Source organism: Anser brachyrhynchus (assembly GCF_964034855.1).
Source record: "Anser brachyrhynchus genome assembly, chromosome: 2".
NCBI classification, from domain to species: domain Eukaryota; kingdom Metazoa; phylum Chordata; class Aves; order Anseriformes; family Anatidae; genus Anser; species Anser brachyrhynchus.
Genome location: NC_137695.1, coordinates 59313129 through 59340380, shown reverse-complemented (window position 1 = coordinate 59340380; position 27252 = coordinate 59313129). Strand labels below are relative to the sequence as shown.

General features: G+C 43.6%; 1 protein-coding gene across 2 annotated transcripts in view; it reads left to right on the top strand.

Moving 5' to 3' along the window:
* The window catches only part of VOPP1 (VOPP1 WW domain binding protein), a 67157-nt gene that overhangs the window by 13101 nt on the left and 26804 nt on the right, over window positions 1-27252 (top strand). Inside the window, exon 2 of one of the 2 annotated variants that reach the window (XM_080578363.1) lies at window positions 5398-5507. The exons of the other annotated variant lie outside the window; for it this stretch is intronic. Within the exon in view, the coding sequence (XP_080434489.1) occupies window positions 5469-5507 (39 nt within the window). The 5' untranslated portion in view covers window positions 5398-5468. The remainder of the gene's footprint in view (window positions 1-5397; window positions 5508-27252) is intronic. 2 annotated transcript variants of the gene reach the window in all.

The following is a 27252-nucleotide window of genomic DNA, read 5'->3' as shown; positions in this document are numbered from 1 at the left end:
ATTAAACATCTTAAGGAGGTTCGGTTAAATAGATTGAGTTAAAGTTCAGTTAAATAGATTTCCAAAAGCAGGTCCTGTGAAGACGAAAATTAGTAGTGTCTGCAAATATCCCGCTGTCTGGAAGTGCCTGATGGAGCCAAATTAATAACTTGTAAAGAGCTTCCTTTTGAAATGCTCCTGCAGCAAGCTTTTAATAGAATCTAGAGAGGCAGGGAAACAGGGATCCTTTGTAAAAAGGGCTTTCCTTCAAGCAAGAACACTTATAACCTTGCTTCTCCATTCTTAAAGGGACAATTAATACTGGGTTTTCTGATGCTGCTTAGGGAGAGCTCCACAGCCTTGTTCACAGCAGTAGGAAGGGCACTTGTAATTTCATTGTCAGCATGTGCAAGTGTTATTCTAGCAGCAGTAATGATTCCCTGGACATCTCCACGAAGGTGACTGCCTCCCTCATAAGGATTGGAAATGTGCGGGTCTTGAGGAAGGATTGAGACCTAACTGTGAAGCCATGCATATAAACAGATGTGTCTGGGACTGCGTTTGGATCAGCTTGGTGTAAAGTGCCTGTGGACCTGGTGTAATGCTCACAGCTGGTGATGCTGGTGTCCTGCTGGTGTGCCACGTGCAGCTGTGTCTGCAGGGCACACCTGGGCTTGTGGGGACAGAGGTTGTGCTCCAGCCCCGGTGCCCGTTCCTAGGACACGCACTGAAGGTAGCAAAACTAAACCTGTAGCCATGTATCTGATTTTAATAACTGGTTCTTTAACTGCAAAAAAAAAAAAAAAACCCACACGCACACAAACACCAAACCAACGTTCCTGTCTCTCTCAGCACTGTACATTGTTCTGTAGGAGTTATTCTTCATGATTTCGTAGGCTTTTATATCAGCTGTATTCATGGTAACTGCTTCTCCAAATACCCATCTTCCAAATTAGATTAAACCTATCTGTAATTTAGGGTATTTATTCATGCTGTATTCAAATACAAATAATCAAATTAAGAATAAATCGAGCTGTTACGCTTCAGAGGTCTTTGACAGTTAGCATTTAGATTCTGGTTTCCCATAAAAACCGTGCAACTATTTCTAATGACAATAAGTGTGCTTCTTAGGCACCTCTCACGAGAGGATTTCATGGCACTTCTGAAACGTTAAATATGCCGTGTCTTGTTCCAGTCACGTCCGGGTCAGGTGCGTAACTGTTGTACAGATGGATAGGTGGGCTGAAAGTAGTGAAAGTGTCATGTGCAGTGTTAGTGGCAGAATTAGTAACCTAATATTTTTGACTACTGGTTTCTGAGTCCAGTGCAGCATATGGAAACTTCTTTGACTTCACAGTAAACGGTTGATTTGGCCTAGGTAAGCACATGCTTTGCAGTGCAGAAGGACAATTTAGCACTTCTTTTTCATGGTCACTTAAATACAAGCAATTTTGGAAGTCCCCTGCTACACAGCCTGTAGATGGGATGAATCCTTCCAGGCACTTGAATGGTCTGGAAGAAAATTTCTTGGAATGGGGCTCTTCGCTTTGTGTGAATACTGAATTGTCACCCTGATGTTTGTCCAGTGCATTCTGCTAGTACTGAATCTAAGATCAGTAAATGCATCCAGATTCTTATTCCATGCATTTTTAACCTGGTCTTTTGATTCCAGGATGCTCCATCCCTGGGCATTAGATGGAATTAGATGATCTCTAAGGTTCCTTCCAACCCAAACCATTCTTTAACTCTATGATTTATGTGTCTGGATATTTACCACTGAACTGTACTTGTGTTGTGGTTGTACTTGGACTTGACTTAATGATTTTCTGTTGATCTAATCTAGTCTAGACTAGACAATTTGGGTAGAATAAGAATTACTAGGGTAGAATAAGAACTGGCAAAAGTCTTCACCTGCATTCTATTTCTTTGGATCTCTGACTAAATCTAGTGAACTTGTCTTTGTAGTGCTGCATTCATACATGCTGTAATACTGCAAGAGCTAACACTTGGGTTTGAAGGGTTTTGTTCTTGTGGATTTTTTTTTGTTTTTTATTGCTCTCTGAAAAATGCAGTCATAGGACAAGGCTTTGCAAAATGGGTCAATGCAGCTGAGTAGTTTTAGTCAAAATGGAAATAACAGCACGTTGAAACAGTTTCAGCACTTAAAAAGTCTGAATTTGCTTATATACTTCCGAAAGCTAAGGAACTGAAAGTGTAGGTTTACAGAATGTGGCCAGAGGAGAGTGGAACCCTTTTTCTGAGAAACTTGGCGTTTACCCAGAGTGTGGGAGGCCAATTGTATTTCCTTTATGTCCTCAGGATGATTTGAATGTTTATCACTCATCTCCTGGAAGAGCTCCTAGCCTGCAGGAGATGGTGTATACTGGAATTAATCCGTTGCTGTTATCCTTCTTCTCCATGGTATAAAATACAAAGGAAATGCACGTTAAGCCAGGTGGAAAGCTGCTCAGTGGCTTAGATGCCCTCTCAAAGAGGGAGACCTGTGTTTGTAGTGCTTGCTCCAATTACACTGCTTCAGAAGTAGAGGAATGTGCAAGTTTAAGACGGCTACCCAAAGACAGATGTTCGTGGTGGTTGTTAGGTCTTTTGGTTGCTATTAAACAGCTCTGACTTGAGAAGTACCTCAGTGAGGGATTTGCAGATACTGCTTGGGTCTGTTAGGGAAGGAGGTAAATCTGTCCTTGCTCATTTTTCTATGGGATGTCCCAATTTTTTTGCTGCTCTCTACTGGTGGAGATCGGATGCTGGTGTAGATGGGCATGTGGTGCTGTATTTATGGATTTCGTGCACGTAGAAATACTGCCAGTAGAAAAATCTGAGATTTCTCCTCAATTTTCCTGTAACCTGATGGCTCATTCACCTCGAGGAGAGAGAGAAGCTCAGGTCTCTCTGGGTGCAAGTGGGACCTGAACGCAGATTTGCCCCCATCCTGGCAGTGTGGTAACCAGCTCGGATAGGTCTTGACTGAAAGGGGACAGGCACAACCTCCTCCTTTCTCTTACCTCTGTGTTCTGCAGATGTATCCTTTGGGATATTTAACAGATGCCAAAACCCCAAAGTTTTCTTAAAAGTAAATAACTAAATTAGGAATGCGAGAAATAATTAGTTTCAGAACCAAGAAATACAATTATATGCCCAACTCCCTAATACGGGTGGGTTTCTCAGAAGATTCTGTTAAGGTTTCAGATCAAGCTGGCACCATCTGGAGTTTACCTGTCACTACATAACTAATTCATATGCTGATATGAAATATTTATATTTAATAAATAACTCATTCAAAAAAAAATCTTTCTCCCCTCCTCCTTTTAAGTCAAGAGTGTCTCACGGTAGTGTTACAGATGTTGTTGCACATTCAGGCAGGGAGGCATTCAGGCAATACTGGTGGCATGGGGAAGGTGGTTCAGTGGGGACAGCAGAGAAGGCAGCACCCAGTATGCCTTTCCCAACCCTAAAGACCATTGTGAAATAGATCAGTATAACGTATGGGTGTAGTGTGTTGGTGGTGTCTTTTCAGCGCACCAGATTGTTGCTGGGCTGGTGTGTTGCTGACCTTGCTGTTCTAAGTTCCTTCCTGAGGTAGGGAGTTCATGCTGAGAATGGGTTTTGGGCTGTCATCTAGTTAAAATACAAACTGATTATATGTGGTCCCTGGATCTGGATACAGTAAGTGATGAGCTTATACATTCCTGTATACATCTTGTATATCTGCTGCTGTTCCCCCCCCCCCCCCCCCCCCCAAAATGCTTTAAAGTAATCCAGTGACAACAACAGCTTGATAGCACACCTTTTTCTGGACTAGTTCTGTGTTCCAATCTTACGTTTCTGTGGCTGGTGACCAGGCTGTTAAATCGGGATTGATTTAGCACTGACAGCCCGTTGTCAGCAGAGAGGATTAAAGGATTCTCTGTGATGAAACTAATAGCAAAAAAAAAGGAAGATTAATTTTCAGATGAAAGCATGTGCATTAGCAGCATCAAACCAAGCTGAGAAATTCCTGTACCAACGTGTAGAATTGGCTCTGCAGGCTTCTTGATGCACACTGCATTTAGGCACAGAGGAAACCCTACATTTTTATTATCTGTAGCCTCCCAGTTTTACGCACATAAATAGCGCTGGGTTGTACAACGTCCCTGAAGACTCCTCTGCTCTACCATCAAGCAGGCACAGCGCAGTCAGTGTCGAAGCAAGCTTCCTACACATGTGCCTTAGATGTATGCCTCAAACCTGACCTGGAGTGAATAAATCCCGAGTGCAAACGCAGCCCATGCTTCTCACCTCCCCAGTGCCCTGTTCCTCAGTCGAGGCTGTCAGCAAAGTCAGTAATGAATCCTGGTGGTGGCGGTCACTTCTTCTGTTGCACGCAGAAGAGCCCAGTATGAAGATATTTTCCATTTCTGTTGTATTACAGAACTTTGACGCATCATTTTGCAAGAAAAGAAGTGAACTTCTCCCATTTAAATCTGTGCAGTTTTGATTTGTGATTTTTTTTTCCAAGGAATTTCAATGAATTTTTTTCAAATGAACTCTTACTCAAAGCAAAGTTGAGTGTTATCTCAATGTCATGAGTTCCCCATGGTTTTCCAGATGCTTCCCAAGTTTGTCAGAAAATATTTTAAGTGGAAAAGACCTCCCAGAGTTTTCGATCTATTTTAAAGCCTGAAATCCTTTTTGTGGCTTTATCATGATGCTTTCATGAAAAGCACCCTCAAACTGCCACTCAGGCTAATCCATGTGTTCCTTGGGATTTGTTGCTGTTCAGGAGGTGTTGGTTAAAATTAGGGACCTTTCTAAAGCTTCATTTAGCCAGATCTTGGGCCATTAAGTTCTGTGGAGCTTTTGCATGGGAGGGAAGAGCTGCTCCTCTTTTGCTGAATTGTGTGGTCCATGTCTTGCAGGCACGAGCTCATCTTGGGCTGTTTATGGATTTTAAATCCGCAGGATCATGCGTTATGGATTCTTCCACCACAACTACATAGGGAAAATATGAATATTTAATGGAGCCATGTATGAACTTGCCAAAGATGTTTTTGATAGATTAGTTGGTTTGTGCCTCAAACTCTCTATAGGGCCAGAGAGCATGTATCTGAAATATTTTGTGTTGTGTGGGTTTTATGTAATTAATACTTTTTGCTTGCCTCTGAGATATGTGGTTAAAGCTCAATAAAATGGTGGTTATGCAGAGATTATACCGAATAGTGAATATTTCAGTTATTTTGTTTGAAATAGGAAATAAAATGTTATTGCTATGCTGGTTTTATTTTAAAAGACTTTGTCAAGACTGGCACGTTCAAAATCTTTTCTGTTTAATCCAACTTAATCTGTTGGAAGAATCCCGGTATTTCTTTGAGTGTTTTTTGAGGGGGATTTAATTGTCCTGTTTTATGAGGATGCTTCCAGCACCTTTATAAAGCCTTTTTGCCGTGTCACCTTCCGATACAGACCAGAGTGGTGTTGCCTTCCCACTGCTGATGGATTCAGCTCCTGCTCGTGGCACACCAAGAAGTAAGGTGGGCGAGATGTGTGCCTGGCTGTGCCAGCAGCGCCAGGTGATGCTTTGAATTCCTGAAGTGTTAGAGGTGCTGGAAGAGCTACTGGGGGGAAAATTCTCACAAGTGTCTGCTGAAAAGTTGGGATTGCCCTGCAGCTCAAACTGATCGTTAAAATAAAGCTAATTTTAACTTTTAAGCTTGTAAGGAACTGTAACAAAATAATTGGTCTGAGTCGGATTCCAGTAGCGTTAGAGTGGTGGTTGTAACTTTCTCTGCATGTGGTTATTAGCGGGGTAAAGAACTTTTCAACACAGAGCTAAAGACCATGAAACCTTCCTTGCAAAGTGTGTACTGACTCATGCCTCATAAAGCTTCATTGCTTTTGATAGGTCTGGACAGGAGGTAAAACAGTGTGTGTTCATCTCCTGCGCGGAGACTGGGAAAGAGGAGCCAGTCTAGCGTTACTTTCAAAACTCAATGCTCAGAGACTTGCTTGTGTGTGCCTGCAGGGAGAGACGGACAGATTTTAGCCTGAAGGACTGTGGATGAGCTCAGCTGTCAGAAGGCAATCAGAATCCGCACACGCTTCTTCAGCAGATGCTCTGTTCTCTTCTGTGGTGTGAGCATCAGAGAGAAGGGCGTTCGTCATCGCGGCTGACTCAGAAGAGCTGTACCATGTGAATGCATGCTTTATGGCAAAGGCATCCATGCCAAGACGTTGTCCATCTTGTGTTAGAGTCCAGCACCTCTTAACTGTGCTCTGCTTGAGTGAAGGCATGTGAAGATGCCCTTGAAATCACAGGCAAATTTGACCACTGGGGGATGTGTGTGCAGAGATGACTGAAAATAAAATCCTCAAAATGCATTCTGCTGCCCATTTAATCTTCCTGAGCTAATCCTGTCACCGCAGTGCTACTGCTGTGGTCACAGTGGTGAGATACAGGTGGAGCTGAGAAATCATCTGCCTGTTGTTAGCAATCACATCCAGGTCTCTTTTAATCATTTCAGCATTGCAGTAAATAAAGAAAATTGATGCTTTTGAGCCTTAATTTGGTTAGCTGAATACAAGCTGCTGGAGAGAGAACTGAGTTAAGTAACTGGAATATATGTTTTCACCTGTGTTATATCAAATAGTCAGACTACATAGTTTTGCTGTTCTTAACAACCAATGCTTCTGTTAGTGTATCTTACATTAAATATTATAAAATCAAAATTCCACTGCTGAGGAGCCAACATGATGAGGTGTTTTTTTTAGATGAGCTCTAGGTGGGGGCCTGTAGTAAGTTAGTTCATCCATATAGAGTTGTTCATAAAAATACCCCAAATTTAATGTTCCTTGTGAAAAAGCACATGAAGCTGGGTGTTGCTTGCTCAGAGGGATGCTGCTTCTCCTGTTTGCCCATTCTTGTTAATACCAGATATATGCAGTCTGTTTTGCAAAGCCTTTTGAGATTTTGATTTGCCTGCATTTTGCTGGTGAATAGCTTTTTTGTTTGTTTTAAGTAGTACTGTTTTAAGCATATCTGATACCAAAATTCAGAGACCTGTGATTTCTGTCATATAAATTAAAAGGTGATTTATTACCATAGTTTAGACCTGAGATAGTTGAATGGAAGACGTGAAATTCAAGCATAGAAATCATAGTTTGAATTTTAGGTCAAATTCTTCTGAGGGTTTGGATCACAGATACACTTACTACTTTTCTTTGCATTGAATTGGGAAATATATATTACACCAGCAATCCTCTACTTAGTTTCAAGTTCTTTTAAAAATTTGTTCAGTAAATTCAAGAGTGTCACTTAATAAGGGTTTAAAAAAAATGAAAGAGAGAGGAGATTAATTGACAGCCTAATGCCAAAATAAAGTGTTGTCTGATTACATTGGGCCAGAAAATCAGGTAGCAAACTTGTCAGCACAGATGGGATTGCAAAATCGCTCTTTCTGGAAGAACACTGTTGGTGAGGACATGTTGAGATCTAAATCCCAAATAAAAATATTTGTGGGCTTGTTAGGCTAATGTATTTGCTGTGGGCACTTGGTATTTGTTGACACTGTGCTTTGAGGCAGACTTGCAGAAGCACAGGGGTGTGAACGGTAGCATTAAGTTTGGATTCAGTACCAGAAAAGAACGTGGTGGCTCATTCCTTATTGCTCCCTGATGTTCATTCCTTGATGTTGTTACAAGACGTCCCCACTTTACTGCTGCTTGGGTGAAAACATAAACAGGGTAATTGGGATTAGACTTTTTGGGTGGATAGACCCCGTGCTGTTGTTCTGGTCCTCGATCTTTCTAAGTCGAATCTAATCTTCGAATAAATGTATGAAGTCCTCAGTAAGCCTGCTTTGTGTTGCCTTTTACCGTTACCATTGGGAATGGCTTTCAGGAAATGTTTGCAATCTCCTCCCCTGCTTTTGTGCAGGTCCTGCCGTGGACTCTGTGACATGAATGCAGAACTCAACAGCTGTTGAGTGGATGTCTTGAGACCATTTACTGTCACGATAAAGGCGTATTGCTTCATTGGTTGCTTTTACCCTTTTTTGCGTCTTGCTTTCTGGTCCTTTTTTGTTTGCTTTATACTTTGATAGTCCCTGCTCGAGTTGTGTGTAGTGATTGTGCAACAATGTCCTGGTTCCTGAATAGGGCTTCTAGATGCAACAGGTGATAAATATGAAATAGTAATTATCCTGACATACTTCCTGTCAAACCATACTTCTGGTGAATTTATTTCCACTTTATTTCTTTCTGCAGTGCTAAGCACAGTAAACAGCTGCCTCTACCAGCAGAAACTCTGGAGAACTGACTTTCCCACTGTTCATTTTCCCTCTAGTCTATATGGATTTCTCCTTAGACCTAGGGACAGATGTACTGTACCTGTATAGTTGTATAACGAGTTGTTGCTTGCTTTTCTACCCTGAATGAATAATGAAATATCCTAAATGATTATTAAAGCTTTAGCACCAGCTTCATTTCATTTTAATAGACCAATAAAAGCAACCAGTATGTGTGCTGCTGGCTCCAGTACTCCTGCATAAACCATTAGCAAAACAACATTACTGGCTCTGGACAAAGAAAAACAGCCGTGACAAAAACAAGAATTGGCTCCAAGAAAGTCAACTTAGTGCCAGTGAATCCAGAGGCTCACTCTTATGTGTGCTGGCTGCTGTGAAGTCTTTGTTTGAGGTTGAGAAGTCAGTGCTTTCTCATAATTTGCTTTAGATTCTGGCTTTTTCCTTTGTCTTCTGTAAATATCCTTTGCAATGTTTCCAGCAATGCTGGCAACTTCCCAGGAGTCCGAGGAGCTTTTCTAGTTAACTTGCGTGCACGGAGACCTGACAGGTTTTGCATTTTATGCATGAGACCGGCCGATCTGGCCTCTTCTTTTGCTCCGTCCTGCAGTGCTAGCAGCTAACGTGTTTGCAGTGTTCCACCCACGCGTCAGGTACAGTGGGTTGGCTTTGAAGGTTGTGAGTCTCCCCACAAGGCCCAAAGGAGACCTAAGATTTCCCTTGTACAAAGCCTGTGGTTACCCGTGCCCACGTCGTGACACCCAGCACTTGAAGCCTTCCGTACTGCGGAACGACAAACATAATCCTGGGAGCACTCTCTTTACCTAAGGTTTGGTAAGTGTGCCTATACAATTGATATATTGTGTATTCCAAAGTGTACAGAAACTGTAAAGCTACCAGTTAACCCTAATCAGGTATAAACTAATACTATCTGATTATATGTTATCCTCTAGTGTTTTGCAGTGTTTAAGAAACAAAAGCAGGGCTCAGGCTTTGGTACCTGCATAGTCTGGGTTCAGATGCGGGGGCTGCCTGCTGGAGTGCGTGCGCCCCAGGTACTTTCCTGTGAAGCTCACCTTTTAAATTCAGCAAGTAAAATTACAAGATGTGATTGCTCTTCCCAGGAAAAGCTTTCAGCATTTCAAACTGTCCTAAGACATGCACTGAGTGTGAGCATTCCCAAAAATGGATAGTCAGCTGGAGCACTTCAAAAATGCAGCATCAGCTAGGACAGGACAGATGCTGAAAGAGAGATGCAGATGACCTCAGGGAGAGCATAGGGTAGGAGAGAGGATGAAATTATCTCCAAACAGACTGAAAAAAAAAAAAAAAAGAATTTGCCTCTGTCGTGTGGTTATGTTTTAATTTAGTTGGTTGTGCATTAGGCACATATAAGGGAATTCAGATTTCTACCTGTCCATATAACCTGGAAAAGCATTCAGTGCATTAGTGTAGGGTCTTCCCTTTTGTCCCTTCACTTTTACAGAACTGTGTGAGCAGCACATGTATCATTGCCTTTCCTTCTGGTCCAGGTCTTGTTTCTCTGTTAAGATGTTTTTGCTGTCCATATAGAACATCTGCTAATCATCTAGTTGGCTGTGGTTGCACATATTCTTAAATTTACATTATTATCTGTTTTACTTATTTTCAGCAGTACCTCTTGTTTGGCAGCAGTCTAAGAGTTCACGATCTGACATCCTGGTTCTTTGTGCTTTCTTTCCTTACATCTTTTGGCTTACCTTTGTAGTTGCGTTCCTTTGAAGAATGCTCATTCTTTTGTTTCCTATCTCCTGATGTGTGCTGGGTTTAAAGGAGATGTTTCTAACATATTAAGAATGCCATTACTGTGTTAGCTTCATTTTTAAGTGGCAGGGTTGTGTGTGTGTTTTTTTTTTTGTAGCACTGTTCTGAAAGAAGACAGAAATTTCCAAATGGTCATCCTTAGACTTTTGGTGCATTGTGGAATTGTTATTTTCAGTAATCCTTGCCATTTAGCTGTCAGTCTCATGCCGGCTGATCTCCCTGCCAAGATAAGTTGGTGCAGTCAAGGGGTTCTGATCACTTCCATGAATGAGCAGGGACCTTTGTAGCCTGATGGTTACAAGCAAGACATTCTTTGAACAGAATTATTAAGAAGTCAACACAAAAATACGCTGTGTGAAGCATTCCAACAGTGTCCTGCTGAAAAACCCCGCTAACTTTGGTAAGTATTTCAGTTCAGAACTAGAGAATTTCTCCTGATGGCGTTTCCTTTCTTTTAATTTAAATGAACGTATGCACCATATGTGTTAGTGTGTTGAGTCGGTTTTTTTTTCAAAGTACTCTGTGAGCATGGAGCCATGGTAAAACAGCTGTATGGTGTGGTGGTTTATATCTTTTCTTTCTTTTCTCCCCCCCCACCCCCACCCCGTGGAAGGGAAAACATAGTCCCTTAATGGCAATAGCTGGTATGATACTATAGTTGCAAGCCTTGAAGTCTCACTGAAAGCTATTGGCTGGGCTGGGATTTAAGTGTGAAGGAAGTATTCCAGCATCAAGGCTGCCCAAGTGTGCTGTGGGTCCCACTGGTGGCATGTGGGCTAGTTTAGACGGATGCAGAGGCTGCCTGCTCGTGCTTGTGTAGGATCTGTTCACATCTGTGTCATATTGGGTAAGTTCTCATTCTGAAAGCTGTAGTAAGTGGGTCATTGGAGCCTGGCGATGGCCATGGTCCTGTTTCAACCCTTCTGTGCCTCACCTTCATGCCGCAGTGCACGCAGGAGCATTGCTGTGATGCCAGGTGTGGGATTCTCTGTGGAGATGTTTTCTGTTTTCCTTGTCTTGTTTTACCTATTTCTGCAATTGATTAGAGGTTCAGGAGGGTGCATACATTAATCGCATCTCTAATGTGAAACACAAAAGCTGGAAAAAAAAATTTACTTTTGTGGTATAGTCTCCTTCTTTGGCGAAATGTTGGGGTATTTATTATCTTCTCAGGCAAGGATGCACCGAACGGATCCTGTCTGAGTGCAGAGCAGCAGCCCTGGATGGTCAAACCATGAATGCCCAGCCTCTTATTGTGGAGGGCTGCAGCCTCAGTGGATGTGTTACTTGTTATACGTATTGCCCCGTGATGGGACCAAATGTGCACAAGGATCTTCTGGCACGCAAGCAGACATGCACGCAGGGAGCAAGCTGCAAGCAGCCAGAAGAGTTACTCTGACGTTAATCATGAGTTCAGCTGTGTTACTGCCCTCTCCGCAGCCATCAGAGGGATATGGACAGAGGGCTCTGTGTAGACAGCAGCAGCTAGCAGGAGAAAGGAAGTGGAAAGGAGCTCAGGCACCCTCTTAAAGCAGGATGAGGTCGGGGGAGCCCAGGCTGTGCCAAAAGTAAGGCAGGGGTTGCGCGGTGTGCCACAGAGGACGCTCTGGACACCTGAGTCGGGGTCCTTGGTGGCTTTTGGCTGAAAATCAGCCCGTGCTTTACCTGCAGGAAGGCACCGGCTGTGTCTGGAACTATTTTTTATGACTGTTTTTCAGCCCGATCTGCATCTCCTTTGCCACCTTAATTATGCCTTGCACAGTGATTTATTTGATGTTATGGAGAGCTCCAAACCAGATTCTCTGCTCTGTGCAGTGAGTGACAGAGCCTTTGCTTTCACAGAGCGATAGCACCGCTTGCCTCGGCTAGTTGGGGGGAGTCTCACCAAAGGGTTGCTTGTGGAGTTGGGTTGTTTTTCTTTCCTGTCGAAGATCAGAACTGTCTGAGCGTAATGTAGTCTTGACAATGCTGTCAAGTTTGACTTTTATTTTATTTTTTTCCCCTGCTTTAAAACTGTTCCTTAGTTGTCATGCTCTAAGTGTTGCTGTAGCGGTGGGTTCTTAACAAGGGAAGAGATTTCTTCCATTAAATATTACCTGCTGAACGCTGTGACTTTATGATCTCTCACTGTGCCTTTATGCATGTGAACGAGGCAAATGGAGCCCAACAGAAGTAGGTCTATATTTCCAATTGTAATCAAGTTTCACAATTTCCTTGCTGTTTCTGAGCCTTTAAATTTTACTCCTGTACCTAAGTTTAATTTTTCTTTTGTATTTCATTGCTATTGTTGGGTGTCGTGTGTGAATTTATAAGCATTGTCTGTCTGTTAATTCTGTGGGGTCTCATTTGTAAGTGGGTAAGTGTGAGAAAATACTTAGCAACTGCAGATAGAACTGCAAGGGATGCAACTAAATAAGCATTTCTGCTGCTTCTGACCTCAGTGTTTCGAAAGTGTTTTTAGTATTTAGATGTGGTTTTAGTTTTTAGATGACCTTTGCAAAGCATAAGAGGCGTGTTTTCTTTCATTTTGGCTCCCTAGAAATACCCAGCACTTTATTACTTTGTTCTGTACTAAACTAGGAAACCCATTATTCCTAACTCTAGGCAAGTTGGTTAAAGACTCTGAGGGAGAAAAGTAAGCAAAGCCTCCCTGTGTAATGCATTTCACATTAGAAACACTCGGTACTTAAAATAGAAAGAAAAAATTAGCTCTTCAGCTGTAAAAATGTTTTCCACATTGTGAATTTTTATTGAGCACATTTTTTTTTCCAGCTATACATATTAGTAAGCCTGTGAGCCTGATCTTATCAACTGGTGAGCTGACAAAGGGCTTTAAATGAGAAAGAAAAGGCAGGAAGAAGCATTTTCTGTGGACATCCAGTGGTCTATGTTCTGTTGTCCTTCTGCCCTTTCTCTGGGTGCTGTAAGAGTTTACTTGCCTTTGGCATTCACACTAAAATATCTGCCTCCTGTTCGTACAGCGTTGTGCCAGGACTGAAACTGGAGCATATTGTTTCATCATTAAATGGGCAATGTTGAATACTTTGGAAATTAACAACAGCTGCAAGTTCTTCAGCTATTTTTATTTGTACTGTGGCTATAATTTTTCTAGTGTGTTTGTGCTGAAGTTAGAGAGGAAAGGAAAATAGATCCCCCAAGAGACTGACTTTTTGTTTTTAATTAAAAAAAGGGCCTGCCTAACAAAAGCATCCATAAAACAAATAGTACAGAGGGCAGCATAGCAATTTATCCAGCGCTGCATGGGCCCCTTAGTTTGGTTGGTGGTATGAATGACTTTGGAGAGGTTGTAGAGCAGCCTGGCACCTTAGTACGTGGTTTGGTAACCAGCATTTTCTGCAGCCAGCCTGCTTCTTTAAAAGGTCTGCTGCTAGGAGCATCTGCCCTAGCCCTTCATGATGATTAACAGCAGCAAGCAATTTTCTGTTTTGTTTTATACTCCCAGCCATAGACGTAAGCCCAAATCCGTGGCAGCCGCGCCACTCAACGATTTTTGCGTGAGGCCCTAAAATCAAGCTAAGAAAGCTTAAGAGGATGATGGTAAAACAGGATTTCTCAAATATCCCTTAGTAGTCCAGCTATTCAAATCTTTTCCCAGAAGTTGTGTGGTCATGCATCAGGAATGACGATGCGGAGACAGTGCTCCCAAAGGAAAGGTCAGCATGAATCCATGAAATAGTTGCTTATTCTGGTCCTGGGGGAGTCGGGTTCCTCCTCTGCTCCTTCCCCTCCAGTACCAGGCAGCTCTCAGACTGGTATTGGGGAGTTGATGTGGGGAGAATGATGTATCAGAGTTCACCGTTGGTGCTTTTTGGAGCACCTGAAGTGAATGTTCTTTACAAGGAGCTAGGATGTTGTCTTGAAGTTTGGAATGTAGCAAGAAACACAGCTGTGAGGTTCACTGAGGAAAAAAGCGAGGTTTTTGCTTAATCTGTGGCCTTTTTAATATTCTGACTAAAGACTTAATGAATGCTGGATGAATGGGAGGAAGCCTATGCTAAAATGTTTACCTTTTCTGCAAATACAAAAAGATGCTTCTTAGAAGCCTTGCTGTTGATCAACAACAGGAACAAGCCATAGGTGCATTGTTGGTTTATTTGTAAAGCAGATTAGCAAGAGGTGATCTCCTTTAGCTGAGGAGGGCAGGTGGTCCAGTTCTTCTGCCTTTCTCTGTGATCTAGCTCATGTTAACACATCCATTTCTTAAGCTGGACAGAGTTTTCAAAAGAATGCATGCGACTCTGAGAATTTGTAGCTATTATCTTAGACATATTGAAAAGGCATTGTTACATTTCTAGGTTAGAGTGGGCATGAATGAAGTTCGTTCTTACTCACTTTCTTAAAACTTTAAGGACAAAGCCAAATCTGTTCCCATTAACCCTTGTGCATGTGCTTAACTTCACTACCAGGAATAGTAACACAGGGTCCTGTTTGCGTATACATGTTTGTATATATATAGCAGCATGACCAGCAGGGTGAGGGAGGGGTTTCTCCGCCTCTCCTCTGCTCTCGTGAGACTGCCACCTGGAGCCCTGCGTTCAGCTCTGGGACCTCCAGCACAAGAAGGACACGGACCTGATGTAGCGAGTCCAGAGAAGGGCCACGAGGCTGATCAGAGGGCTGGAGCACATTTTCTATGGAGATGGGCTGAGGCTTGGGGTTGTTCAGCCTGGAGAAGAGAAGACTCTGGAGAGACCTTATAGTGGCCTTCCAGTACCTAAAGGGGGACTACAGGAAAGCTGGGAGGGGCTGTCAGGGAAGGTAGGGATAGGACGAGGAGGAATGTCTTTAAACTAAAAGAGGGGAGATTTAGGTTAGGCACCAGGAATAAATTCTTCACTCAGAAGGTGGTGAGGCACTGGAACAGGTTGCCCAGAGAAGCTGTGGATGCCCCGTCCCTGGAGGTGTTCGAGGCCAGGCTGGATGGGGTTTGGGCAACCTGGTCTGGTGGGAGGTGTCCCTGCCCATGGCAGGGGGGTTGGAACTGCATGACCTTTAAGGTCCCTTCCAACCCAAACCATTCTGTGATTCTAGAAACTTTGTTCATTTCCAATGGAAAGATAAATGTCATGATAAGCATGACCCAAGGGTGAGAAACCTGTCAATGTTGTGCCGGTCGTTCTTTCACACATTAGAGGTTAAGCACACTCAAAAATGAAGGGGAATTTTTTGCCTTGCAGTGTGTGAAGGTGATACCAAGCTTTCCAGGTTCATGCGGTGGGCTGGGATGAGGAGCCACGTTTAATTCATAGTGTTGTGCTTCTCTGTCAGTTTGTTGTAGCTGAAACTGCTGCCTTGCACAGAGGAGACCTGTGGCTGATTGGCAGCACCAGGCATCTGCTGTGGTACAAAGACAAAGTCGGTGGAATCTGCTGCTTCTCACCAATACCTTTCCCAAGATGGCATCACTCCTATATATTGGCCCTCCTGCTACTACATCTCATTTGGAGACTGCCTTTGTGATTTCTCTGGCTGCCATCTTGTTGGTTTCTGGCCTCTCATGGGAGTAGCCTCTTTGGAGAAGTGAAGGGAAGAAGCCTTGCTTGCAGCTCAGAATTTGTGCCATTTGTTCCAGTTGGCCTCCTTGTCTACTGCCTGACAGTTTTGCTTCTGAGGAGCAGAAGGGAGGAGAGGAAGTGAACTGATTGAGGTCTGAAATTCTTCTGCATAATCCACATCCTGAAAATGTCACTTGGGGGTCAATGGAGATTGCTAAACACGATTCTGGTTTGTTTCTTTGCTTGTTACCTGTTAACTCCAGCTGGTATATACCCTGGTAAAAGAACAATCAGCCCCAAATTTTATAGGTAGTTCTTTTCTTACCATTTCTTCCTGTTTCCCTAATGGAGGAAAGGAATGAAAGGCTATCTGTTTCACTGGGAGACTGCCATAATTGATAATACCTGCTAGAAACGAGAACTTGCTCCTTTCTCAAATGCCATTCCAGTCTTTGATTGTCCTTTCCCTTTCCTTCCCCTATTTGCCTTTTCTTCTGCTTATTCACAGGCCTTATTTCCACTTCTCATCTTGCCTGCTGTCTTTGACACTTCTCTTGTTCACTTCTCTGCCCTGCCACTCCTATTCCACTTCTTTCTCCCATCTGTGAGTTTACATTTATGGCTATGGTGTAAAGGGTTATTTGCCTGAACAAAACTATCCTAAAAATGTTTAAGAACAGTGATGCTGTTTTAGAGCCTTCATTTTGTGATGCTGTTTCTCATCTGAAATAACGCTGTAATGCTTGGAAGAGCAAAGTGCTCTGTGTCAGCTGGCAGACCTGAAGAGAGGAGCAGCAAGCCAAGATGCATCCTGTGGAAACAGAAGCAATGCCCTTGATGCCTCTGGAGTTGCCCAATGCTTTCTTAGGGATTGAATTTCCTCCGAAAGTTCGTTTTAAACAATGCTGTGAATGCTGACTAAATTTGCAAGTGCACCTGTACTTTGTTCTGACCATTTCCATCTGCTAATGTGGGCAGGCACTATTAAAGTCCTCAACACTTTCAGTCCAGTTGAATGATGTTCTAGCTGCTAGGTTTATAAATTAAACATTTATGACGATATCTCATGCTATTATCCGTCCATAGTAATACCTCCAGGCAGGAGTGTTGAACTTTTTTGGAGTATAGACTGCATGTTAATGGAGAGCTGATGTTTCATTTATACGTCATCTCAGCCTTGCCGTTATCATTTGCAGAATGTCCCTAAGGAAACTTCAAAGATTCTTTGTGAGGAAAATAATGTTATTGAAGAGATTTGTGATATCTGTGTAGTCTGTGTGAAAGAGAAGGGAGCTGATTGCAGCATCCTGATATTTTTGTATGTCTTGTCAAGTATCTTTCCCCACACACGGATGTGTTCTATCAAATGCAAGCAGGAGAGCATAACATCAAGTGAAACACAGACCACCAGAGTGGTAGCTAGAGGTCTGGTGATGACGGCAAGGAAACTTGCATCATAACTGTTAGTAGAGAAAGCTGAAAGGTTGATGAGGTCCCAAGGAAAGTCCCAGTGTGTATGGAGGACAGATGGGTGGGCAAGGAGCATGCACTGATTGAATGAGAGAAGAGGCATGTAAAAAGTTATCACCATCCAGCATGTGCTTTGTCAAGTTGTGACGTGGGTGGAGTGTGAGTTGAAAAGCAGTGTGAGCCAAGACACGGTTGCTATACAAAGATTATTTGAAATTTTCTGGTTGTGTGTATCCAGTACCTACATGAAGCCAGTCATCTTTGGAACCTGCAGTAAATCCCCCCCCCCCCACACACACTCTCCAGTTTCCCCCACATCTTTCTTCCAGGGGGTCACTTTAAATGTGGAAAGCTTCAGGTGATCACTCACACTGACAAAATGATGCTTTAAAAGAAAAAATGCTGGTGTGCTTTTGATTTAAATGAAGAAATTTGTCAATGCTTCTAGTGGATTATGTTGAAATTTGACAAACTGGGACATTGGAGATCATTTTCTATGTACATCCAGGTTACTAATACAAGAAAAATAAATATTATGGTTTTATGTAGGAAGTTACTTCATTTTGAAAAATGTCTTGCCATTAGTAGGCATTGTTACTTGCCAGAAAGAGTTGAGTAGTCTTTTCATGGGAAACACTCCAAGGACAAACACAGTGTTTCTTCTGCTTAAATAAGGAGTGAGGTAGAGCTGCTGGATTGTGTTTGCATTGGAATTTAATAATCATATACCATCGCTATGGCAGTGTATTGGACTGTCTAAGTAGCAGTCAGTCTAGATTCTTAGTTTAATTTAAAAGGCATTGATGTTTCAGTCTACTTGGTGAGTGTGTACCCAAAAGCCATAATAGAGCATCTCCATGAAAGCTTGAATTGACTTGTTAAACAAATACAAATTATACCAGGTCAAACTCTTCTGCTGGTTTTGTTTGAGGAAAGTTTTGCCCAGAGAAAGGGATGTTTGCTGCCAGTTAGTAGGAACTTTAATGGACTGTGTATGAGCAAAGAGAGACTTGATTATTAGTCTTGATGAACCCAAACCCATAAATTCCTTCCAGTGCTCTAGAAGCTGAGTGCCAAAGCAAAAGGCTTTCTGGACTGCAACACGGAGATGACTATTTCAGCATTTTAATAATCAGGCTGACGTAGCCCTGCTCTCTGAGATAGCCTTGCAGACCACACCAACTGCACCTTTGTGTTATGATGTGAGGTGTGGTTTTTTTTGGTTTGTTTGTTTTAGTTTACCTCAAGGTAGCTACTCTAATGGAGCTTGCCCAAATGAACTAGAGTTTCCTTTAGAATTATGTCTCCAGTTCCATTTTGGTCTTTGTGGTCTTCAGTCTGCTTTAGTGTAGATTGGACCTGCACCATAAATCACAGATCTGTGCTTTTACCTTGAGAGATTGGGACACCTTGAGGATGTGAACAACACAATAACGATGGCTAATGGAGCCGTCCATAACATCTGACTGCAGGGCTTACAATTCACCATTAAGCAGGTGGGATTTGTCTAAGAATGAAGCTCCCCCAGCAGAGTGTTGAAGTAGGTTATTTCTGCTCAAAGAAGTACCTGGGTTCTCACATGCCAAGGTTCTTCAAAAACTGGTTTTCAGATATCAGAATGTTTCCAAGGTAACCTCTTTCATCTCCACTGTATTCAGATGCTCACTTGTTTAATACATACACGGCATATGTAATCTGATTTAAAATGAACAGATGCTCTTAACAATAATATGGCATTAAGCATGATGAGTTTCTGGAATAAGCTCTTGAAAGTGAGAACTTGCCTTGGCCTTGCATACCTTACAGGGGAACAGCACTCACGCAATATTTCATTATGGCCAATTTCTTCTGTTCCCTGCACTGGGTGTGCAATTGGTCATGGACTCTGTATCTTGTTTCTTGAGTCTGAGGTGTTGCCTTCAGTGGTACATATGTCTTCAGGACTTCAAAGCACAAAGGATTTTGATCCGGTGTTTGCAGTTTTGAAATAAATGTCTCAAAACTGCAAAGGAAGGTGTTAGTTGAATAAACAAATACTTTGTTTTCCAATGACTGTGCATAAGAAAGATCTGAGGAAGGTGTGCATCACTGGATTAAATGTCAGGAATGAAAAATAAGGGTACAAGGAAGGGGAGCAAGGCTGGCTGTGATTATGCAGCTGTGCTCCGTCCTGTCAGCTCTCTCTGTGGGACAAATGAGTGCATGGGGGATGCATAACATGAGCAGAACAGAGCCTGGGAACTCCCAAATCAACTACCCTGAGTCGTCATGTTGCAACCACCAAAGAAATGTACTCTCCTGTAGCCTTTGATGGGCTTTGATGGGCTGTCATAGTTTAACTAGCTAGCATCTGTAGCTCTGTGCTGTTACTGCCTCAATCTTGTCTGCTCTGCAACTGACTGAGAAAATTGAGTTCTGAATCCATCTTGCTTTACTCAGTCTTTCTTTCCTTTGGTTTTACTATTATGGGAGATGAAAGATGCCCCCTGAGGATTTAAGTATGAGGTAATTTAAAGGCTGTTTTCATTCTTGGGATGGTAAATTGTAAGAATGAAATGTACATGGGAAACAGGCAAATGTGCCGGTTCAGCATGAACTGAAGCGGCTGAATGGTGGCATGGTTTTAGATTTGTTTTATTTTTAAAAAGGAGGAGGGGTGGGGGGCGGAAGCTAAATCTAAACTTTGTTCTGAATGAACTAAATATTTTAAATCGTAGCAGTTCCTGAGAGGAGTGAGTGCCTACGGTTAGGGCTGGAGATGAATCAAGTGTCCAGTCCTTCATCGAAGGAAATCAAGTTAGATACAGGTGTCTTGATGGTGACACTTAAAGTGTTACCTACATTCATCAGAGGCTTTAAAGTAAAATCATTGTATGATTAAATCTTTTTGACTGTAAAAAAAAAAAAGTATCTGGTTTGTTTTGGTTTTAAAGAGATTGAGGGTGGAAATTGTAAATACCCTCACTCTTGGCATGGTTTTATTTCAATTCCTGACAAACGATCCCTCCCCCCCACATCCTCCTTTATGGATTGTTTTATAAGGTGACTTATGACTTATTCTGTAGCTAAAGAATGCAAATAATAACCTTGCTTTTACTTCTCCTGCACATATAAAAGGAAACATAATAACTGCAGAAGCTAAATTCAATTTTGGAGCTGTGGAACCTGCCCAGTACCATTTGGAATAGATCAACTGCTTCTAGCAGAGTTGGGAAAATGTTACGTCCTTTTCCTTCCAGTTGGAACAGAAAAGGTTACCACTACCCCCTTGAAGTTGTGAGACTCTGCTGGAATGTTGACTCTTTTACTGTTCTTAGGTGAAAATGCTTTCAATATGTGGCATGCCTTGTGCTTTTTTACACATCTGCCATTAGACCTCCCTTTGTGCCGTCGGTTCCCCTCTTGGGGTTTAGGACCCAACCCCATTTTCATGCGTGTGCAAACTCTGCCGAGTCCACGCATGTAGAAATAGGAACACAAGTCCTAACCTCCTCTGGTGCTGAGGGTCTCCTGGCAATCTGTCTTGGTGTCCCAACGTAGACCAAGTGGGATATTTCCTATTGAGCGTCCCAATGATGACGGCGAGGACAGAGGAGTGATGGGCGCTGTCCGAGGTACTGAGGCCTCTTGCAGGCTCCAAGACACGAGGCTCACTTTCCCTTTTGCTTTCTGTTTATTTATTTATTTATTATATTTTTATTTTCCCCCAGGAGACTGATTAAAGGATTATATTCAATTGAAATTGTAGCATTCTAGGACTGGAGTGCATTTGCAATTTGCTGCATAATGGTGGGAGGGAGGAGAGGAAAAAAAAAAGTCAGGCTCCTGAAATGAAATTACATGCGAGGGATATTTGTATTTCTTTTGTGAGAAAGGTTAATAGATCTAAATGTAAAGTAAAGCTTTTTGATGAGAGGCTATCTAATGCTAAACCCACATTAATCTTTTCTTTAACTCAAAATTAATGCATGTGCTCAGAGCACCAGAAGAACTAACACGAGTTAAATGCTTGTGCTGAAATTTTACTGTTGCAAAGAACAGAGTGTTTAATTCAAGAAGCAGAGAAGTTACTTCTATTGAGAACCTTATGTGAGAACTATTCCCTTCTTTCTAAGGGAACAGAAACAATTCCCTCTGGAAAATATAAAAGTTAATTCTTTGTACTATGTGTTACATGACTTTGTAAACTTGAGATTTTGTTGCAACAACTGGATATCTGGAATAATATCTGTTCTGTTTAGCATTACGCAGGATGGAAAGCTTGGTGTAGGATAGAGCCAGCATCCTATTATAGCAGACTTTTCTGCTGTTTCCTCATTAGCTTAGTAAATAATACCTTAATGCAATCCTGGTTTTTAGTAAGAGTTGCTTTTGCAATACAAAATACAAAAGTATTTGCTGCAGTCAGTGGTGGACTGCCTTGCGAGCTCCATCTCTTAGAATAGTTTGGAGATGGGCTACTTCTACCCTCATCTGTTAGCGTCACAAGAGAAAGAAGTAGGGATGAATTTTGATGGATTCAGGCAAGGCTAAAGCAAAATGTATTTTCTGTAGTAAATTGTTTTCACCCTTAGGCTGCACTTTTCTGTTTCAGTATATACCGTCTGTTACTCTAATGGATGATGTTTTGCCCTTTTCTTGGCTATGGAAGAGCAGTATGCTCATCTTGTCTCTGCAAATCCAATCTTTCAAACTCAGCATGCAGAAGTCCCTCTGATTTCAGTGCACCATATCTAATGAGCAGCTTGTACCTCATAATGCTTTCAGCTCTTGTCTAGGCACTGAAATAGATAGTGTTCTGAAAACTGATACAATTTTAAAGGTCAAATCCCATAAAGCATTGTGATTCCTAGCCAATAATGTCCCTTCTGGAACCGATTATTCAGTCTAGGGTTGTGCTGGAGACTGCCCCATCTTTTTGTCTGGGCTCCATCAAGCAGTTGCCAGGTGCAGAGACCAGGAAAACTGCAGATCGTTAATGCAGGTGACTGTTGCGACAGAGCCTGTGTGACAGAGGCAAAGCCAGTTGCTTCTCCGATGGTTTGGAGTCAAAGGTCTTGTCCTTCCCACTTCCTCATGGGCCAGTTTTGGTCTGGCTGTGTGGAAGACAGTTCTGGTTGTATGCTGGCATGGGAAATCCTTTTCTAACATCGCACGTTGGGTGATGCTCAGAAATAATGAGGTCTTATGCCATGTCTTACAGGCTTTTAATTCTTTTTCCCTGTTCCTCTGTGGATGAATTACTTATAACAGAGCTTCAGAGGCTGTAGCCACAAGAATGAGATTTGGATCAACTGGCGCTCTACTAGTAGCACTAGTCGGCACTCTGCTGCCTAGCACTAGTAGGACAGGAGGTTGCAGCCACTAAGACATCCCAGAATACCAGGAGCTGTTTCTGTCCTGTCAGGATGGCAGGTCACTACGTTAAATTCCTGCTTTTTGTCTTCTGAATTTACCTATTTGGGCTCTTGTAATTGTAATCCTTAAGGACAATTGTGTGTAGCATCTAGCTTTTTGTCTGGTTAAAAAGAGCTGCACCCGCAGTTACTGATAGCTGGTACAGTTTCATTGGCTTTGTGATTGATAGCAGAACTGCGCCTCTTGCAGAATCTGGCTTTGAGCAGATGTCACAAACTCAGCCTGACTGCTCCTTCGGAATACAGATAGCAGTCTTCCTACCCCTGCCCTCCACAACCATGTCCACCAGCAGCAGGCTGTTTTTTTCATTGCTACCCATAACAAAAATTGATTCTACTTATATTGGAAAGTATTTACCATCTACAGATGGTGCTGGAAGTGTTTTGTTTTGTGTTTTCTTTACTTTTTTATAATTATTTTTTAAATCTCCAGTAAAAGCACTGGGTGTAAATCCACTGTTCCCTTGATTGCAAAGAGTAATTAATTGATCAGATCTGTTCTCTTTTTATTGTCCTGTGAATGGAAAGATAATGATGTGCAATGTGGAGAATATTGCTGCTAGATATTTCTGCGAACCCTGCAAAGCATAACTAATGATCTGTATCATACCTTCCGACATTCAGTGAGCAGCTTGCCTACTCTGTCTTCCCCCACACCATGTGCATCTGTATGTACTCCATCTTATGGTGTGATCAAAACCAGTCTTTGGTTAATGTTTCAGTAACTTCTCTTTTTCATTGTTCGTACTAGCAGCGGTAGCATTTGCAGTTTCAATCTGTGACAGGAAACACATTTCCTTTCTTAGAGGAAATCTGAATGAATTTAGAGGCCACAGAAAAGCATGGCTTGCAGTTCACGTTGCCACGTCCGCCAGAGAAAACAGGCTACAAGAGAGATGCTGATTTATTTAAAAAGAAAAAAGTTTTGTGGTTTTTCTCTCCAATCTCAAGGAACGTATTCAAGCATCTGGCTAATTCGCATACCATTAATTCTCTAAAGACTACATATGCACACCCAATTAGACCTGCATCATTTATTTAAAAAATGAACATACTCTTGTATTTATATTTTATAGCTGTGCCAAATTGTTAAAGGACATAGAAGGAGGAATTTTATAAGTGAAATGTGCAGAGCTGTTCTCCTAGAAAAGTCGAAAGCCTCCACAGGGTCATAAATAAGTTTAGTTTAAAAACCATAAGCACACTTTTTTGTTATTAGTGAATAGGTTCGTGGCTTTTTAAGACATGAACAAACACTTCTAGAAACTCTGAGATCGTCTGGCTTCATACAGGAGCTCTCAGAGTGGGCACCAGCCTTGATGTCTGAGGTCCTATCTCACCAATGTAATCTTCCCTTTGTTTCTGTTTGTGGACTGGAATTAGTTGCTGCCAGCTGAGGGTTCTTAGCTGCCTTGGGGGTTTGTCTCAAACAACTGCAAGGATGTAATCCTCAAAAGATGGTGAGCATCAGACCCAGTGCTGGTGGCAGACGTCCCCTTGTGAGCTCATATGGCTCTTCACTGGCTTAACTAAGCGGCTCAGGGGAATTATTTGGATTTTTGCATGAGATGAATGATCATCATCATCTGTTTCAGAGAACGTGTGTGGGATGGGGAAAAACTAGTCCATGTCCTAACTAACCTCTTCGTCTCCCTGGTATCTCAGTGCTAAGGAGATGGAGGTCCGTAGAGGCAATGACATTCTCTTCTTATCAGTGAATTCCCGTCAGGTCTGCTAACTAGCAATGCAGACAGCAGTTAGTAGCCTACTGCTTTGTGTTGGGGTTTACTCCAACAAAGTTGCCCTGGAGAGCGGGAGTTTTAACTGAGCAGAAACTGCAGCACTTGGTCCTGCGTATGTGAGTCCGTGGGACATGTAGTATGTGAAATCAAGAGTTGTGTAAAGAATATCAGGAAGATCAGGAACTGTTGTTACTGTTGTTAAAATAACATCAGAACATCAGGAACTGTTGTGAGAAAATGCTGATGTGAAATGGTTGCTCCACACTGACAGGAGCAACGTCTGCCAGGCTGGGGTCCAGGGTAGGAGCTCGGCCTTCGGCCTGGGAGCCAGGGACGTTCTTGACGTGCAGCTGGACACCTGAGCACCTGAGACATCCTGAAGAGACCATCGAGGAGGAAACAAAAAGAATGTGAGGAACAACTTAGCACCTGGGAAGGTGAAAAAGAGCCTGGGCATGAGGAAATTGGCCCAAGAAAGTGGGAACATGCATGAGAAATCAAGTTGTTTAAAGAATATCAGGAACATCATCAGCTATTGGCTGTCCAAGGAGGATGGTAGAAATGAACAGCATCTCCTGGTTACCTGATGTGGTGGTGTCCTATGCCTTCTTAGGTATAAGAGTTATAAATAGTATAAAATGGGCCTGCTTTTTACCCCAAACGGAGCTTCTTTCGTCTGAGAAACTTCCTGTGCTGCTCTGTGGAGAGTGCTCTGTGGAGAGGAGCCCATGCTGGAGCAGTCTGCTCCTGAAGGACTGCACCCTGTGGTATGGCTCCCAGATTGGCAGTTCTCAGCCCGGCAGGCATTTTCTTCTACCCCAGGTTCAGGAGACTTTTTCTATCAGCCTTTTTTCTACTTAGGGCATGGTCACCTTTATGGCTGCTGCCCTCACTCAGTTACCCAATCCCATGATAATTTCCCATCCCCCAAATGACTTCCAACTGGGTTCCTTTTTAGGATTTACTTTATTTTTTTCTTTAAATGCGGGGCCCAGCCTGGCAGCTCGTGTGGTCGCCAGCCCCCGGCTCCTCCTGCTGGGCCCTTTGCAGCCACGACGTGTCCCCGGCATTCAGTGGGGACCGGGGCCGTCTGTGCCTGTCCTGCTCCCAGTGCCATGAGAAGCTGCGGACGAGCTGTCGTGACAAGGAAGGGCTGCGCTGCCTGTGCCTGGGCGAGACACTGCGGGACCTGTAACTGGAAGGGCTCCGCTGCTGCCGCCGCCGCCCCCACCCCATGTTGCATTAGGCCCTTCCCCGTGGCCGGCAGGCCGAGGTGTCACGCTGGGCAGGCGGCACCAGCCTCACGATGGCTATGATGGGCCGGCAGCAGAGCGGGCAGGTGGCTCTGTGGGCAGCCCAGGGCTGGATGCACACCCTGCAGAAGGAGTGCCCGCAGGGGTCCAGTCGAGCTGCGTCAGCCAGCGGGCCCAGGCAGATGGTGCAGCTCTCTTCTACAGGGGCCTCCGCTGGCTGCTCCTGGCGTGGCTGGCTCATTGTGCCCGCGGCCGCTCCAGTGTGGAGGTGAGTGTCTTCTGCGGGATGCTGCTCTGATGTCAAGTGGGTGTCAAGCGTCTCCAGTCTTCAGCACCTCCCTCACGGGTCACTGGCAGAACCTCAAAGGCTCACATCCCACCAGGAGCACCTTAACACTTTGTGCCCCACCAGAAGGACCCGGATGCCTTGCCTGCAATGAGAGGGACCTCAGCATCTCACGTGCCCCCAGAAGGACATCAACGTCTCACGTCCTAGCAGAAGGACCTGAATGCCTCACCTGCAACCCGAAGCACCTCACCGTCTTTCTTGCCGCAGGAAGGACCTTGATGTCTCGCCTTCCACAGGAAGGACCTCGACGTCGCACCTTCCACTAGCAACACCACCTCTGACGTTCCAGCAATAGGATCTCGAGCTCTCGAGTGCCACCAGCTGGACTCAACGCAGACTGGACGCTCAGGGTACTTATGGCCAGCTGCCTTTTTTGAGGCTGTGAGTGACTTTTTTGAGGCTGTGAGGCTTTTTTGAGTGACCCTGTGGTGATGTCACACAGCTCTTGGGGTGCCCCTGATGGCAGCACTTAGGGAATTAATGTGACTGTTGTGAGAAAATGCTGATGTGAAATGGGTGCTCCATGCTGATAGGAGCAACATCTGCCAGGCTGGGGTCCAGGCTGGGAGCTCAGCATCGGCCAAGAATATCAGAACATCAGCAGCTATTGGTTGTCCAAGGAGGATGGTAGAAACGAACAGCATCTCTTGCTTACCTGAAGTGGTGGTGTCGTCACAGAATCATCACACAATCACAAAATCACAGAATGGGCAGGGTTGGAAGGCACCTCTGAAGATCATCTAGTCCAATGCCCCTGCCGAGCAGGATCACCTAGAGCACATTGTGCAGGATGGCATTGGGGCGGGTTTTGACTATCTCCAGAGAAGGAGACTCCACAACCTCTTTGGGCCACCTGTGCCAGTGCTCCGTCACCCTCGCAGTGAGGGAGAAGTGCCCTCTTATATTCAGCCAGAACCTCCTGTGCTTCAGTTTATGCCCATTGCCTCTCGTCCTGTAGCTGGGCTCAACTGAAAAGAGACCAGCTTCATCCTCTTGACACCTTCCCCTCAGATACTTATTTACATTTTGGGACAAGACGCCGGACAGCAGCCCTGCAGAGAGGGATCTGTGTGTTTTTGTTGATAGCAAGTTGAATATGAGCCAGCAGTGTGCCCTGGCAGCCAGGAGGGCCAACCGTATCCTGGGGTGCTTCAAGCATGGCATTGCTAGTCAGTCAAGGGAAGCAATTGTCCCACTTCACTCTGCACTGGTCTGGCCTCACCTTGAGTACTGTGTGCAGTTCTGGCACCACAGTACAAAAAGGACATGAAACTGTTCAAGAGTGTCCAGAGAAGGGCTGCAAAGATGAAGTGCCTAGAGGGGATGATGTATGAGGTGCAGCTGAGGTCACTTTTTTTTTTTCAGCCTGGAGAAGAGGAGGCTGAGGGGAGTCCTCATCATGGTCCTCAGCGCTTCCTCATGAGGG